This window comes from Dendrobates tinctorius, unplaced genomic scaffold, assembly GCF_039654945.1.
Source record: "Dendrobates tinctorius isolate UK_male_01 unplaced genomic scaffold, ASM3965494v1 ptg000036l, whole genome shotgun sequence".
Taxonomy (NCBI): domain Eukaryota; kingdom Metazoa; phylum Chordata; class Amphibia; order Anura; family Dendrobatidae; genus Dendrobates; species Dendrobates tinctorius.
Window position 1 is genome coordinate 4,814,925 of NW_027361704.1, and position 17,394 is coordinate 4,832,318.

General features: G+C 44.4%; 1 protein-coding gene across 1 annotated transcript in view; it reads left to right on the plus strand.

Moving 5' to 3' along the window:
* Positions 1 to 17,394, plus strand: part of LCP2 (lymphocyte cytosolic protein 2) — a 1,189,974-nt gene that overhangs the window by 117,671 nt on the left and 1,054,909 nt on the right. Inside the window, exon 3 of the mRNA XM_073573677.1 lies at positions 14,973 to 15,019. Within this exon, the coding sequence (XP_073429778.1) occupies positions 14,973 to 15,019 (47 nt within the window). The remainder of the gene's footprint in view (positions 1 to 14,972; positions 15,020 to 17,394) is intronic.

Sequence of the window (17,394 nt, forward strand, 5' to 3'; positions counted from 1 at the left end):
ACAGCTTTTGGGGTCCAATTTCTCCTGATACCCTTGGGAAAATAAAAAAATTGGTGACTAAAAGATCATGTTTGTGGAAAAAATACGAATTTTTTATTTTCACGCCCGGGCGTTATAAACTTCTGTGAAGCACTGGAGGGGTCAAAGTGCTCACCACACATCTAGATAAGTTCCTTGGGGGTCTAGTTTCCAAAATGGTGTCATTTGTGGGGGGTTTCCACTGTTTTGGTACATCAGGGGCTTTCCAAACGCGACATGGTGTCAGATCTCAATTCCAGCCAAAAATGTCAAATGGCGCTGCTTCCCTTCCGAGCTCTGCCATGCGCCCAAATAGTGGTTTACCCCCACATGTGGGGTATCAGCGTACTCAGGACAAATTGCACAATACCTTCTAGGGCCCTGTTACCCTTGGAAAAATAAGAATTGAGGGTGAAAAGATCATTTTTGTGGAAAAAATATGATTTTTTAATTGTACGGCTGTATGTTATAAACTTCTATGAAGCCCTTGGGGGTTCAAAGTTCTCACCACACATCTAGATAAGTTCCTTGGGGGTCTAGTTTCCAAAATGGTGTCATTTGTGGGAGGTTTCCACTGTTTTGGTACATCAGGGGCTTTCCAAACGCGACATGGTGTCAGATCTCAATTCCAGCCAAAAACGTCAAATGGTGCTGCTTCCCTTCCGAGCTCTGCCATGCACCCAAATAGTGGTTTACCCCCACATGTGGGGTATCAGCGTACTCAGGACAAATTGCACAATAACTTTTAGGGTCCTGATACCCTTGGGAAAATAAAAATTGGGGGTGAAAAGATCATTTTTGTGGAAAAATATGATTTTTTAATTGTACCGCTGTACGTTATAAACTTCTGTGAAGCCCTTGTGGGTTCCAAGTTCCCACCACATATCTAGATAAGTTCCTTGGGGGGTCTAGTTTCCAAAATGGGGTCAGTTGTGGGGGGTTTCCACTGTTTAGGTACATCAGGGGCTCTCCAAACGTGACATGGCGTCCGATCTGAATTCCAGCCAATTTTGCATTGAAAAAGTCAATCGGCGCTCCTTCCCTTGTGAGCTCTGCGATGCGCCGAAACAGTGGTTCCCGCCAACACATCAGGTATCAGCGTACTCAGGACAAATTGCACAATAACTTTTGCAGTCCAATTTGTCCTGTTACCCTTGGTAAAATAAAAAAAATTGATCCTGAAGTATTTTTTGTGAAAAAAGTTAGATATTCATTTTTTTTTAAATATTCAAAAAATTCCTGTGACGCACCTAAAGGGTTAATAAACTTCTTGAATGTGGTTTTGAGCACCTTAAGGGGTGCAGTTTTTAGAATGGTGTCACTTTTGGGTATTTTCTATCATATAGACCCCTCAAAGTGGCTTCAAATGTGATGTGGTCCGTAAAAATAAAATGGTGTTGCAAAAATGAGAAATCGCTGGTCAATTTTTAACCCTTATAACTTCCTAACAAAAAAAATTTTGGTTCCAAAATTGTGCTGATGTAAAGTAAACATGTGGGAAATGTTACTTATCAAGTTTTTTGTGTGCCGTATCTCTGTGATTTAAGGGCATAAAAATTCAAATTTGGAAAATTGCGAAATTTTCAAAATTTTCGCCAAATTTCCATTTTTTTCACAAATAAACGCAAGTTATTTGAATGAAATTTTACCACTATCATGAAGTACAATATGTCACGAGAAAACAATGTCAGAACCACCGGGATCCATGGAAGCCTTCCAGAGTTATGACCTCATAAAGGGACAGTGGTCAGAATTGTAAAAAATTGGCCCGGTCATGAACGTGCAAACCACCCTTGGGGGTGAAGGGGTTAAACTCTCAAAATGGCCAGAAAAAAAGAACTTTCATGTGAAACTCAATAGTCTATTCTTGTTCTTAGAAATGAAAGCTATTTCTTGCGAGAAATTGCCAAGAGACTGAAGATTTCCTACAATGGTGTGTACTTCTCCCTTCAGAGGAGAGCACAAACAGGATCTAACTAGAGTAGAAAGAGAAGTGGGAGGCCCCGCTGCACAACTGAGCAACAAGGCAAGTAGATTAGAGGCTGTAGTTAGAGAAATCGACGGCTCACAGGCACTCAACTAGCAGCTTCATTAAATAGTACAAGGAAAATACCAGTGTCAACATCTACAGTGAAGAGGCTACTCTGGGATCCTGGCCTTCAGCAAACAAAAAGCCATATCTGAGACTGGCTAATAAAAGGAAAAGATTAATATGGGCAGATTGGTAAAAAGTGTTATGGACAGACAAATCCAAGTTTGAGGTGTTTGGATCACACAGAAGAACATTTGAGAGATGCAGAACAACTGAAAAGATGCTGGAAGAGTGTATGACGCCATCTGTCAAGCATGGTGGAGGTAATGTGATGATCTAGGGTTGCTTTGGTGCTGGTAAAGTAGGCGATTTGTGCAAGGTAAAAGGGATTTTGAATAAGGAAGGCTATCACTCCATTTTGCAATGCCATGCCATACCCTGTGGACAGCCCTTGATTGGAGCCAATTTCATCCTACAACAGGACAATGACCCAAAGCACACCTCCAAATTATGCAAGAACTATTTAGGGAACAAGCAGGCAGCTGGTATTCTATCTGTAATGGAGTGGCCAGCGCAGTCATCAGAACTCAACCCAATTAAGCTGCTGTGGGAGCAGCTTGATCCTATGGTACGCAAAAAGTGCCCATCAAGCCAAACCAACTTGTGGGAGGGGCTTCTGGAAGCATGGGGTGAAATTTCTCCAGATTACCTCAGCAAATTAACTGCTAGAATGCCAAAGGTCTGCAATGCTGTAATTGCTGCAAAGGGAGCATTCTTTGACGAATGCAAAGTTTGAAGGAGAAAAATATTATTTCAAATAAAAATCTTTTTTTCGAACCTTGTCAATGTCTGGGCTAGATTTTAAATTCATTTGGCAACTCATTTGATTAATAAAAGTATGATGTTTTATGGAAAACACAAAATTGTCTGGGTGACCCCAAACTTTTGAACAGTAGTGTATATACATAGAATCATAGAATCATAGAATCGTAGAGTTGGAAGGGACCTCCTGGGCCTTCTGGTCCAACCCCCTGCTCAAAGCAGGATTCGCTAAATCATCCCAGTCAGATGTCTGTCCAGCCTCTGTTTGAAGACTTCCATTGAAGGAGAACTCACCACTTCTCGTGGCAGCCTGTTCCACTCATTGATCACTCTAACTGTCAAAAAGTTTTTTCTAATATCTAATCTGTGTCTCCTCCCATTCAGTTTCATCCCATTGCTTCTAGTCTTTCCTTGTGCAAATGAGAATAAAGTTGATCCTTCTACAATGTGACAGCCCTTGAGATATTTGTAGACAGCTATTAAGTCTCCTCTCAGTCTTATCTTTTGCAAACTAAACATTCCCAAATCCTGCAACCTTTCCTCATAAGACAGGGTTTGCAGACCGGTCACCATTCTGGTTGCTCTTTTCTGAACTTGCTCCAGTTTGTTGATGTCTTTTTTAAAATGTGGTGCCCAAAACTGGACACAATATTCCAGATGAGGTCTGACCAAAGAGGAGTAGAGGGAAATAATGACTTCACGTGATCTAGACTGTATGCTTCTGTTAATACATCCTAGAATTGCATTTGCCTTTTTTGCTGCTGCATCACACTGTTGACTCATATTCAGTCTGTGATCTATTAGTATACCCAAGTCTTTTTCACATGTGCTGTCACTTAGCCCTATTCCTCCCATACTATATATGCTTTTTTTATTTTTATTGCCCAGATGTAGTACTTTGCATTTCTCCCTGTTAAAAACCATTCTGTTAGTTGCTGCCCACTTCTCCAGTTTATTTAAATCTTTTTGAATCATCTCTCTCTCTTCTCTAGTATTAGCTATCCCTCCTAGCTTTGTATCATCAGCAAATTTAATCAGTTTACCCTCAATTCCTTCATCTAAATCGTTGATAAAGATGTTGAACAATACAGGGCCCAGGACAGAGCCCTGTGGTACCCCACTTGAGACATTCTTCCAACTGGATGTGCAGCCATTTACGACCACTCTTTGGGTCCGATCACTAAGCCAGTTATGAATCCACCTAACAGTTGCCTTGTCCATTCCATACTTAGTCATTTTTTCAATAAGGATTGTATGAGAGACTTTGTCAAATGCTTTGCTGAAGTCAAGATATACTATATCTACAGCATTTCCCTGATCCACCCAATCAGTGATTCCGTCATAGAAGGAAATTAAGTTAGTCTGATATGACTTATTAGTTACAAACCTATGCTGACTCTGTTTAATCACTTCATTCTTATCCAGGTATTGACATACATGTTGTTTAATAATTTGTTCAAAGATCTTTCCTGGTATAGAAGTCAGACTCACCGGCCTATAGTTGCCTGGGTCCACCTTCTTCCCCTTTTTGAAGATAGGAACAACATTTGCTCTTCTCCAGTCTTCTGGCACTTCTCCTGTTCTCCAAGAATTTTCAAAGATTATGGAGAGGGGTTCAAAAATTTCTTCTGCTATCTCCTTCAGTACTCTGGGGTGTAATTCATCTGGACCTGGAGACTTGAATTCATTTAGGTTAGCTAAGTGTTTCCTCACTATCTTTCTGTTTATAGATATCCTGGATTCTTCTATTCCCTTAATAGGACAGTGAATAACAGTTGATGTTACATTTCCTTTCTGAGAGAAAACAGATGCAAAATAGGAATTTAAAAGTTCAGCCTTCTCAACATCCTGTCTTACCATTTCATCATTTTCATCCTGTAAAAACCCTATAGCATCTTTGACTTTTCTTTTACTTTTGACATATCCCCAAAATCCTTTATTATTACTTTTGACATCTCTTGCAAGCCTCAATTCATTTTCAGCTTTGGATAATCTGATTTGTGCCCTGCAGGTTCTGCAGACAGCATTATATTCTTCTTTAGATATGCCTCCCTCTTTCCATTTTATAAACATTTTTTTCTTCCTTTTTAGCATGTGCTTAAGTTCTGTGTTCATCCATCCTGGTTTCTTTAAATGCTTCCTATTCTACCCTCTTTTCGGAATTGTTAACAACTGTGCTTTGAGAATTTCATTTTTCAAGATTTCCCATCCTTCCTGGACATTTTTGTCTTTAAGGATATCCAGCCATTGGATCCCTCCAATTCTCTTTCTGAATCCCTTAAAATCTGCCTTTCTGAAATCTAACCTTGACGTCTGAGTCTTCACAGGTCTTCCGCCTCTAGTTATCCAAAATTCTAAAATAGCATGGTCGCTACCTCCTAGGGTCCCAGCCACTTTTACCTCCTCAACCATTTCCTCCCTGTTTATAAGGATTAGATCCAAGGTAGCAGTTCCCCTTGTTTTCTCCCTTACCTTTTGGAAGATAAAGTTGTCAGCAAGAGAGGATAAGAATTTCCTTGACCTGTTAGTTTTGCCTGAGAGAGATTCCCAACAAATGTCTGGATAGTTGAAATCTCCCATGACAACTATGTCATATTTTTTGGAGAACTTGGCCATTTGATGCATCAAGAGTTCATCCATATCTTCAGCTTGCACAGGCGGCCTGTAGTAAATGCCTACAATGGTGTCCTTTCCATTGTTCTGTCCTTGTATTCTTACCCAAACAGTTTCCACAGAACTCCCAGTCTCTGAAGCTTCAATCTCTGTGCAGATATACGCGTTTCTAACATACAATGCGACACCCCCTCCTCGTTTATCAAGTCTGTTTCTTGCAAATAAGTTGTATCCTTCTAGTCTTGTATTCCAATCATATGTATTGTCCCACCAAGTTTCAGTGATTCCAATGACATCATATTTCTTTTCCTGTGTTAGTAGTTCCAATTCTCCTTGTTTGTTGCCCATGCTTTGTGCATTAGTATAGAAACATTTTACTTTGTGATTGGTTTCTCTTTCTCCAATATTTTTATTAATTAGATTATTTCGTCTTTGTTCTTCCTTTCCACTTCTAATAGCAGAGTTCTCAATAGCATTTGTCAGGTGTATGGCTTTTTCTGGTCTTTTGCTTCCCTTCCCATGTTGTTCTAGTTTAAAGCTCTCCTTACAAGTGTAGCAAGGCGACTTCCAAATACATGCTTTCCAGTCTTCGTAAGGTGCACCCCATCTCTAGCAAGTAGTCCATCGTATAAGTAGTTCACTCCGTGATCCAGAAATCCAAATCGTTGCTGACGGCACCATCGACGTAGCCAGTTGTTTACCTGCAGAATCTTATTCCACCTCCTTGTTCCATGGCCATCCACTGGGAGGATGGAAGAGAAGACCACCTGCGCTCCCAGTTCTTTCACTTTCTTGCCTAAGTCTTCAAAGTCTCTGCAGATGGTTTCCAGGTCGTTTCTTGCGGTGTCATTTGTCCCCACATGTAGTAGCAGGAATGGGTAGTCATCTGTAGGTCTGAAGAGTCCTGATATCCTGTCAGACACATCTTTAATTTTTGCACCTGGAAGACAGCACATTTCTCTTGAAGTTATATCCGGTCTGCAGATAGTGGCCTCTGTTCCTCTCAACAGGGAATCCTCCATGACCACCACTCTCCGTTTCTTCTTCACAACATTTTTCTTTCTCCATCCAGGAGGACTCTGAAGGCGTACAAGGTTGCTGTTTGTTGGCAAAGTCTTATCCTGATGTATTTCTTCATCGTTTTCCTGCGTGAGAGCCTGGTACTGGTTTCTGAGCAGTATGGGTGCTGACTGCCTCCTGATCCTCCTGCTTCTCTGGGTCACATGTCTCCATTCCTCTGTTTCTTCAGGTGCACTTCGAATTTCTTCTCTTTCTGTAACATGAAGAGATAATTCTGCTCTGTCCAAGAACTCTTCACCTTCCTTAATGATCTTCAACGTAGCTAACCTCTCTTCGAGATTTTGCAACTTTTCCTCCAACAGGGACCCAAGCTTGCATTTGTGGCATGTGAAGTTTGGCTTTTCCACTGGTAAATCTGTGAACATGTAGCAAGAAATGCAGCTCACCAAATGGCTCCTGGCCTCTTCCATCTTGAGATTTCTTAAAAACGATGAAAGATGAGCCAAAATTCGGCGCGCGGTTTTTCCGATTTCCTCTTTTCAGCTGCAACGGCCAAAACCCAGTGATCGTTGAGCTCGCGGAGACTCTTCACTTATCCCAGAAGGCACTGGGAATATGCAAATGATCTCCTCAAGACTCTTCCCCTGTCATTGAGGGTGCTCGGAGTCCCTATCTGACCTGAGGTGAACTGATGAGCGTAGGAAAATGTTCAGAAACTTTCCCACGCTTATTAGTTCATCTCCGGCCAGCCAGGGAGGCTGTGCAGAGATGAATTAATTCATTCTGCAGTGGTTTACAGCAGGGCCGGTCGCATTAGCACCGGTCTCCGTTGTAAACTAGTTAACGCCTTGTGATGGATTGCAGCGGGAGACCTGACTGAATGGCGGAGAGGTATGTATATTGTTGTTTTTTTATTCTTTGCTTTTTTACAGGACAAGGGATTCTTTTGGATTAGCAGATTAATAAATGTGGTCAAAAACTTGGTGTGCTTATTTCATTAAAAGAATTTTTAATTAATGTGTGTGTGTGTGTGTGTGTCTTTTTTAAACTCTTTACTATTCTAGGGTTAATAATGGATAGGTGTCTTGTTGACCCCTCCCCATTATTAACCAGGCTTAATGTCACCTTTCAATAGCAAGGTGACATTAACCCATTATTATTAACTCATTAGTCACAGATAAAGGCAATGGGAATAGAGAAACTAAGGGCCAGAAAAGGTGCTTCCTACAGATGCACCTTTTATGGGGTGGCTGGGGGCAGATTTTTTTTACCCGGGGTGGGAAAAAACAATGGTCCCTCTCTAGGCTATTAATATCTGCCCTCACTCACTGGCTGTCATGTCCGCGATGTCTGTTATGCCGCAAGATGCCTGGAGCAGTGTGCACACTGTCATGCCCGCCATGTCTGCCATGTCCACGATGTCTGTTATGCTGCAAGATGCCTGGAGCAGTGTGCATGCGCTCCTTATCTCATGGCTGCACGCTGTTGCTGGGTAACCATCCGTCTCTTTCTGACTCTGCAATCCGCTGTATTCCTGAATCCTGATCATGTGACTCTTCCTATGCTCCAACCCTGCTCTGACTCTGCAATCCACTCTATTCCTTGAACTCCTGATCATGTGACTTTCTCTATGGTTCTGCCCAGGCTGTCCTAGCTATGCACTCTATGATCCTGGAGGATCTGAACCCAAGGTCGCTCCCTGGTCCTGACTCAGAAGTACTGGTGCTATGGTGCTATATCAGCCCGCCCCTCCCTATGGTCAGGGCCTGAGTATTGTGTTGCTTCCCTGCTTGGCTGCTTGGTCTGCTGTGTAGCTCTCTCTATTCTGAGCCCTTGCACTCTGCTTTGTTGTGCGTCTCTGCACACGCTCCGTGCTCGTACTCCGTCTCTTGTTCCATGCTTTCTCTTATGTTTGTCCATTGTGCTATGTTTGTCTTTCTCCTGCTTGGACTTGTAGTCCTTCTGGAGTTCTCTTCCTTGTCTGTGTTTCTGCCTGTTCCGTTCCGTGTTCCTTACCAGCCTAGCTCTGTCTTGTTTCTTGTCTTGCTTTCTCTCGTTGCTTCGTGTGCCCTTTGCATACGCCTGGCCTTCCTAGCCTCCTGCTTGTGCCTCAGCCATGCCCGCCCTAGCCGTGCCCGCCTGCTTGTGCCTCAGTCGTGCTCGTCCGTCAGTGACAGCTGTGTTGCCTGCTATGCCTCAGTCAAGTTCGCTGGAGTCTTGCCCGCCTGCCAGTGCTGCAGACCGATCAGCTAGCCAGTGCCCCAGCCGTGCTCTCTGTGCTTCCTTGCACTTCATGCTGTTTCTGCACTGTGCTCTTTGTGCTCTCTAATGCATGCGCAGGCCCTTGCCTGTTCCCTGGCATGTCGGTCTACATGCGCAGGCCTCTGTCCTGGTACCTGTCCCTGGCGTGTCTCTCTACACGCGCAGGTCTCCATCCTTGTACCTGTCCCTGGTGTGCCCTCTGCACGCACAGGCTTCCGTCCTTGTACCTGTCCCTTGCGTGTCTCTCTACACGTGCAGGCCTCCATCCTTGTACCTGTCCCTGGCATGCCCCTCGGCATGCACAGGCCTCCATCCTGTGAATCTGATCCTGGCGTGTCTCCTAGCACGCACCCTGCCTCGTCTCTTGGTTTGTCTGCAGGATTCCTGAAGCCTGCCAACCACTGCCGGAGGTCTGGAGCCAGATGTCTACACCCTGATGCCTGGACCCTGTCAGTCCTTGCCAGTATTCCGGAGTCCCATGCCCTCGCACCTGACTAGGATACCTGTCGTGTCTCTTCGCATGCACCCTGCCTTGGACACTGGCATGTCTCTCAGCGCGCACCTTGTCTTTGACTTTCTTGGAACTCTTGTGTGATCCCTAACACATAGCCTGCCCTGGACTCCGGTATGTTTTTGCGCGTGTCATAACTGGAACATTTGGCATGCCCTTGCACGCATCTTGCTGTGTTTTGCCCTGTACCTGATTCCCTGTTTTTGCTTCTATCTGATTAAAGTGTGTAACCATGTTTGCTGAAGAAACTCTGTGACTTCGCCTTATGTTTGTTATCATGTTCGTCCTATTGCCAGACACTCAATAGTGTCCCCTGAGCCGGCTGTCTGGTCCAGCTGCCGTGGTGGCTCACCCTTGATCTTGCCCCTGACACTCCCTGTACAGGGGGTGGGTTCTCACTAGGTACGCTCGCCCAAGGTGGGTGGGTGCCACGGCCCAGGGGGTCCACTCAAAAAAGGAAAAACGACTCAGCGTAAGCTGACGCCTGTCACACTGGCTTTCCCTCGGGAAATTACCACGGGAGCCCACACAATTTTTTTCAATCAATTAACTCCTTAATTTAACACCTACATGTCCCAGATTATACACACATACTCTAATCTAATTACTAGTCAAAGACATGTAAAAAACTAAATGAAATGAAATGGTTTACTGTATGTAAACCATGTGTCATTTCATGTCGGGTTTTGTAATGATTTTACAGAAGCCGGCAATTGATTTAGCAGCTATTCTGCTATGTAGAACTCTATAAATATGCAAATAAAGTCCGTGGAGCCTCATTTAAGAGTCTCAAACACGGGACTAGCCAGATCTTCCTCCAGGGAAGGACCCAGCCAAGGTGGTTAATATGGTGGTAATGGTGATTTCCGAAAGGGCCACCTCTTGGCTGGGTCCTTCCATGGAGGAAGATCTGGCTAGTGCCATGTTTGAGGCTCTTAAATGAGGCTCCACGGACTTTATTTGCATATTCGTATTTCCCAGGGAGCATTGCACCTTGGATTTCACTGACTGCGGCAGCCGGCAAGGGCGCTCAGTGTTTTCTTTGACTGGTCTCCCTAAGGTCAGTGATTGTTTCGTGATGTAGAACTCTATGAAATCTATTTATATAAGAGGCATCGTGATTACTCGCTAATCCCGCCCCTTGCACAGTAGCTCCGCCCCCACCCCATTACCACACATAATTCCGCCCCCCACCCCATTACCACACACAATCCCGCCCCCACAACATTACCACACACAATCTTGCCCCCACCACATTACCACACACAATCCGGCCCCCCCACCACATCACCACACACAATCCCACCCCCCAACACATCACCACACACAATCCCACCCCCACCACATCACCACACACAATTCTGCCCTCCACCACATCACCACACATAATCCCGCCCCCAACACTTCACCATACACAATCCCGCCCCCCACCACATCACCACACACAATCCCACCCCCCACCACATTACCACACACAATCTGGCCCCCCCACCACATCACCACACACAATCCCACCCCCCAACACATCACCACACACAGTCCCACCCCCACCACATCACCACACATAATCCCATCCCCAACACTTCACCATACACAATCCCGCCCCCACCACATCACCACACACAATCCCGCCCCCCACCACATCACCACACACAATCCTGCCCCCCCCACCACATCACCACACACAATCCCGCCCCCCACCACATCATCACACACAATCCCGCCCCCCCAACACATCACCACACAATCCCACCCCTCACCACATCACCACACACAATTCTGCCCCCCACCACATCACCACACATAATCCCGCCCCCAACACATCACCATACACAATCCCGCCCCTCACCACATCACCACACACAATCCCGCCCCCCCACCACATCACCACACACAATCCCGCCCCCCCACCACATCACCACACACAATCCCACCCCCCCACCACATCACCACACACGATCCCGGCCCCCCACCACATCACCACACACAATCCCGCCCTCCACCACATCGCCACACACAATCCCGCCCCCCATCACATCACCACACACGATCCCGCCCCCCCACCACATCACCACACATGATCCCGGCCCCCCACCACATCACCACACATGATCCCGGCCCCCCACCACATCACCACACATAATCTCACCCCCCCACCACATCACCACACATAATCCCACCCCCACCACATCACCACACACAATCCCACCCCCCACCACATTACCACACATAATCCCACCCCCCACCACATTACCACACACAGTTCCGCCCCCCACCACATCACCACACACAATCCCACCCCCCAACACATCACCACACACAATCTCGCCCCCCCACCACATCACCACACACAATCCTGCCCCCCACCACATCACCACATATGATCCCGCCCTCCACCACATCGCCACACACAATCCCGCCCCCCCATCACATCACCACACATGATCCCGCCCCCCCACCACATCACCACACACAGTCCTACCCCCAACACATCACAACGCACAATCCCGCCCCCCACATTACTTCACATATTCCCACCCCCCACAATACCACACACAATCCCGCCCCCCCACCACATTACCGCTCATAATCCCGCCCCCCACCACATTACCACACATAATCCCGCCCCCCACCACATTACCCTCTAGAGTAACAAGTTGTAAAGGTCTTTCAGTTCAAATTGTACCTGGTAGAAGTCAAGAAAGATCTTTGAAAATGATGAAAATGACTATACATTTAATTGTGTTTACAGAGAAATTTTAACTTAATTTATGTTTCGTTATGAAATTTGTTTAGATGCTGGAATGAATAAAAAACACACATCTTACTGAATCCAGTTTGTTTTTTTATTTTACACTGTGAATAAAATGTATCATTAGTATTATTCAGATTTTTAATGATTATTATTGTTATTAACTTCATTTTAATTTACCACCTGCGTAAGCGCTATTGAATGTTGTCATTATTTACTTTAGTTTAATCACCAGCAGCGTTAATTAGATAGCAATGAGCGTGCTGAGTGCTAGCTGGCTGGAAACAGCTAATATATATATATATATATATATATGTGTCTCAATGACGTGTGTGTGTGTGTGTGTGTGTGTGTGTGTGTATATACAGTATATATATATATATATATTTTCTATGTGTCTATATCTATTCTTTCTATTCTTTATTAAACATGTCAGCGTAATTTTACTGTATCGCAAAGTGAATTGACGGCTTTTGTTAAAGGACACCTATGCGTATTTCTCACAAGTCACACTTGTGGTCCGTGTGTAATCCGATTTTTCCTGGCACCCATAGACTTGCATTGGCGAGTCAGGGCCGATAATCGGTGACAATGGCAGCATGCTGAAATTTTCTCAGCCCGATTAAAACAGGCGAGAAAAAAAATTGGATGATGGGAGCTGCCCCACAGATTAACATTGGGACAAGTGCTATGCAATTTTTTAACACATTGCACTTATCCGTTTTTCTCGCTAGTGTGACTCCACCCTTAAGCCCCGTTACACATAGCGATATCGCTAGCAATATCTCTGTAACGTCACTGGTTTTTGTGACGTAGCAGCGATATTGCTAGCGATATCGCTATGTCTGATACTTACCTCCGACCACTCCCCCGCTGGTTATCGCTGATCGCGCGAGAAGGTCCTGGACCATTTCTTGTCGGGCGCTTCCTGCTGGGCTTCCTGTGGCGCCGACGAGCGACGCGTGGACGCGGGCGGGAGGACGTCAGGATTGCCGCGTCTGACAGGTAAGTAGTGACCCCCGACCCCTGCTATGTCGCTGGTGAGATCTGCCTGTGTGGCAGCTCACTAGCGACCACTTAGCGATGCACCCGCGATCCATATCGTTGTCGGGATCGCTGGTGTATCGCTAAGTGTAACGGTACCCTTAGTTTGATAAGCTGGCCTGGTAAAGAAGGTGAAAATTGGCTATGGCAGTAAGGAATTTATGGCAAAACAACATATAATATTACCTTTTACAATTTAGGCGTGGTCCTCAACCTTTAAGTTTAATAAAGAGTATAAGTCAATTGTTACTCCTCATGTACTGTTCATCAAAATAAGGTAAGAGGTGAACTTGCCACAATATAGTGCTTATAATGTGCAAAATGGTCATGCTTTCCAAATATCATTAATATTGTAAACTACAATATAAACACTCAAAGAAAAGTTAATGAGTGAGTTGCATTCGACTATGGGCACACGACATCTTTTAGCTTCTTTCCTGAAGTGGCTTTGCCAGCGGTTTTGCCGTTGAGCTTCCAGTGGGTCCACTGCCGCTGTCTTTGACACTGTACTGTGAAATAGAGAGACAATGGTTTTCCAGTGGAAGACGCTGGAAAATGAGCATTTCTTAACTGCTTCAGGATTTCTGAAACCTGAAGTGGGTAAAAGAAATGACACTACTAAACTTGTCCACAGCAATGTCATTTTGACATTGCAGTGAACTATGCTCATACTATGGTGTGCTTCTGCGAAACTCTTTTGGTCAAATTCTGGGCAGAATTAAAAAAAAGAAGCTGTGTGTAATCCCAGACTAAGGCATCTGTATGTGTACACAAAGTTTTTCATACATTTTGAAATGTAGTTTTTGTTAAAAAAAATGTTGAGCAAAATTCAGAAAGTTATCCAAAAGTATTGGAAATTATAGAGAAAGAATTCACTTCTGGCTTTGACGCATTTCTGCCTCAGATACTGCATCAATAAAGTTTTGACAATGCCAAATACCAGTATGCAGAAAAAAAGAAGCTTTATTTAGTGCATAACATACAGTATTAACAAGAGACAAAAATTGAAGGTTAAAAAATGCGATAAAAATGCACTCAAAAGTGCAATGAAAATAATGCAAGTAAACTATATACCTAATAGATGTAGAAATGCTGCATAAAATTTGCAACATCAAAAACTCACCAAAAGCTCATTGTGAGAAATTTGCCTTAGGCTGGTTTCACACTTGCGTTTTTTTGCGCTGTTTTTGCGCAAAAAAAACGCATGCAGTTTTTTTCCTATACTTAACATGGGTGCGCATAGACATGCGTTTGTACGCGTTTGTATGCGCATGCGTTTTTTTATAGTTTGCGCCCGGGCGCACAAAATGTATCCTGTTGCATTTTTTGTGCGTCCGACTTGTCTAAAAAAAACGCATGCGCACGCAATGCGCACAAAATTCACCCAAAAACACATTATAGTCTATGGGAGCGGTGACCATGCGCACGTCAGCGCAAAAAAGCATGCTTTTTTTAAAAAAAAAAACATGCGCAAAAACACAAAACGCATGATGCAACGTAGCGCAAAGAAACGCAAGTGTGAAAGTAGCCTTAGTCCACAAAATCCCATATCTATCCCATATATATCCACATAAGTAATAACTTCTTAAACAGCTTTTAAGCTGGGTGTAATCTGACATAGATGAAAAATACAGGATCAGTGTCAGTTGGTAGTACAATCTACTATATAATCGTCTAATTCTCTCTGTAACGGAAATCCTGTGTCGCTGATTGGTGGCGCCCAGCCGGATGCGACCAATCAGTGACTTTGAATGACGCACGCCCCCCGCCAGGAGATCTGCGGAGAGAGAGAGATTCTAGAATACCCGATGCGTTAGAATCGGGCCACCATCTAGTTTATTATCATTTCATTGAAATGTATATTCAGTTCTTTGCTTATTTGTTTTGTTTTTTTGCAGGAAATGTCTGAAAATGACATTCAGAAATTCCCCAAAACACGTGTACCGTAAGTATGGAATAATTTTTATACATTTACAGTTGAATACAGTGCAAATGATAAGCCATATGAATAAATTAGAGTTGAGCAAAACGGGTCAGTCAAATTCAAAAGTCGCCGACTTTAGCTAAAGTCGGGTTTCGCCGATCAAAACCCGACCATAGCGTGAGGTCGGCCATGAGGTCGCCGACCCGAGCGCAAAAGTCGCGTTTCAAATAATGCTTCCAGCACCTTTTCTCAACCAATGATGGAGGACGCACACTGTGGGCAACGCGATGACTTGGGCAGCGGCCACCACCATCTTAGAGAAGGGCATTGAAGTGATTGGCTGGCTTTGTGTGGCTTCACAGTGGCCTTAAAAGGCCGTGACCGCCAATCGCCATCTTCTGCCGATCTTAGAATAGGGAGAGGTGCTGCTGCTGATTCTGAATAGGGAGAGCGTTAGGCAGGGAAGAAGAAAAAAATAGCTTCTGCTGATAGCACTTTTCACTGTACAGTTAGTGTACATGAAAGGGGAGAATTTTTGTTGTGTGCAGCAGCACTGGTGGTGATTAGGCTGGCTTTTAAGGCTACCTGATAGCTGCATTGCTGTGTGCACACTGCTATTCAAACTGATTTTTTCAAAGCACTTCAACTTTTATTATTTTGTTCTGGTCAGTTACCGCGCATTCATTTTTTCACACACAGTATAGCGGTGTACGCTACTCGCACTACCGTGTACTTACACCATATAGAGCTGTCCGCTTTTCAAACAGTTTCGTATATCTGCTGTTTGATTACTGTCAAAACTATACAGAGACAGCGTTTGTCACTCCGTATAAAAATAGACGGAGATTTAAAATTTTCCATACATACACCGTATAGCGGTGTACACTCCTCACACACTACCGTGTACTGGCTGGTATCACAGAAAATACAAGCTGTGTGTGACTCTGGAAAAACAAACAGAGGAGATTTTCCATTTTTCCAGACCTACACCGTATAGAGCTGTCCGCTTTTCAAACAGTTTTGTATATCTGCTGTTTGCTTACAGTCAAAACTATACAGAGACAGCGTGTGTCACTCCGTATAAAAATAGATGGAAAGTTAAAATTTTCCATACAGACACCCTAGAGAGCTACCCCATTCTCAAACAGTATTGTATATCTGTCATTCGCATTACGGTCACCTCTCTACAGAGTCAGCGTGTGTGTGTGAAAATCCGTAAATACATATACGGACATTTCCATTTCCCCATACACTGTATTGAGCTGTCCGATTCTCAAACAGTAATGTACATCTGCTGTTCGCAATACAGGCACATCTATACAGAGCCAGCGTGTGTGTGATACTCCGTAAATACATATACGGACATTTCCATTTCACCATTCACCGTATTGAGCTGTCCGATTCTCAAACAGTATTGTACATCTGCTGTTCGCATTACAGTCACATCTATACAGAGTCAGCGTGTGTGTGACACTCCGTAAATGCATATACGGAGATTGTTAGTTACACAAAAAACGTATACAGCTATACACTTCTGATACAGTACCATATATCTGCTTGTTGGATTACGGTCAAATACATACTGGGAGAGCGTCTGTGACTAACAAAATATATACGTAGATTAAATTTTTTTAATACACTTTACACAGCTGGACGCTCCTCATACAGTACCATCTGTCTGCTGGTATTTTTGGTACATTTTCCCAAACATGAAGAAGTATGGTGGAAGAGGCCACGGATGTGGGCAGGGGGGCATGGCTGGTACATCGGCTGGTTATGGCAAAAGCACAATAGCAGCTAAGGCAGGAGGTGTTGAGCCTGCGTCATCGTCTGGCCCAATAATGAATGTAAGGTTCCCTTTTCTTGGAGTAGTAAAACCGCTTTTAAAGCCGGAGCATCAGGAACAGGTTTTGGCGTACATTGCCGAAACAGCCACCAGCTCTATTGCCTCCTCTTCTGAACGTTCGAAACCTGCAAGCACGGAGTCATCAGTGCAGGGTTCTGGTCAGGAAAAACACCTTTCCATGTGTCCTTCACCCCCACCAAAATTTAAGGATGCGGCGGCCCACACTTCAGATTACTCTATGGAGCTCTTTTCACATACCATGCCTGGGTTATCCAGTCAAATCCTGAATTCCCCAGTCCAAGATGAATCTGACATGGAGTGCACTGATGCACAGCCACTGCTAGATGATTCTGCTGGTACATTGACCCAGAGCACTACATTGCTCTCGCAGCTTACTGAGCCAGAATCTGACCCTGCTGAAACTCAGGTGCCCCGTCCCGCATACTATACCACCTTACACGGTGACACAGAGGAAGGTAAAGAGGAAGGTGCAGATGACTTTGAAGAGGAGGTGATGGATGACCCAGTTCTTGACCCGGATTGGTATCCA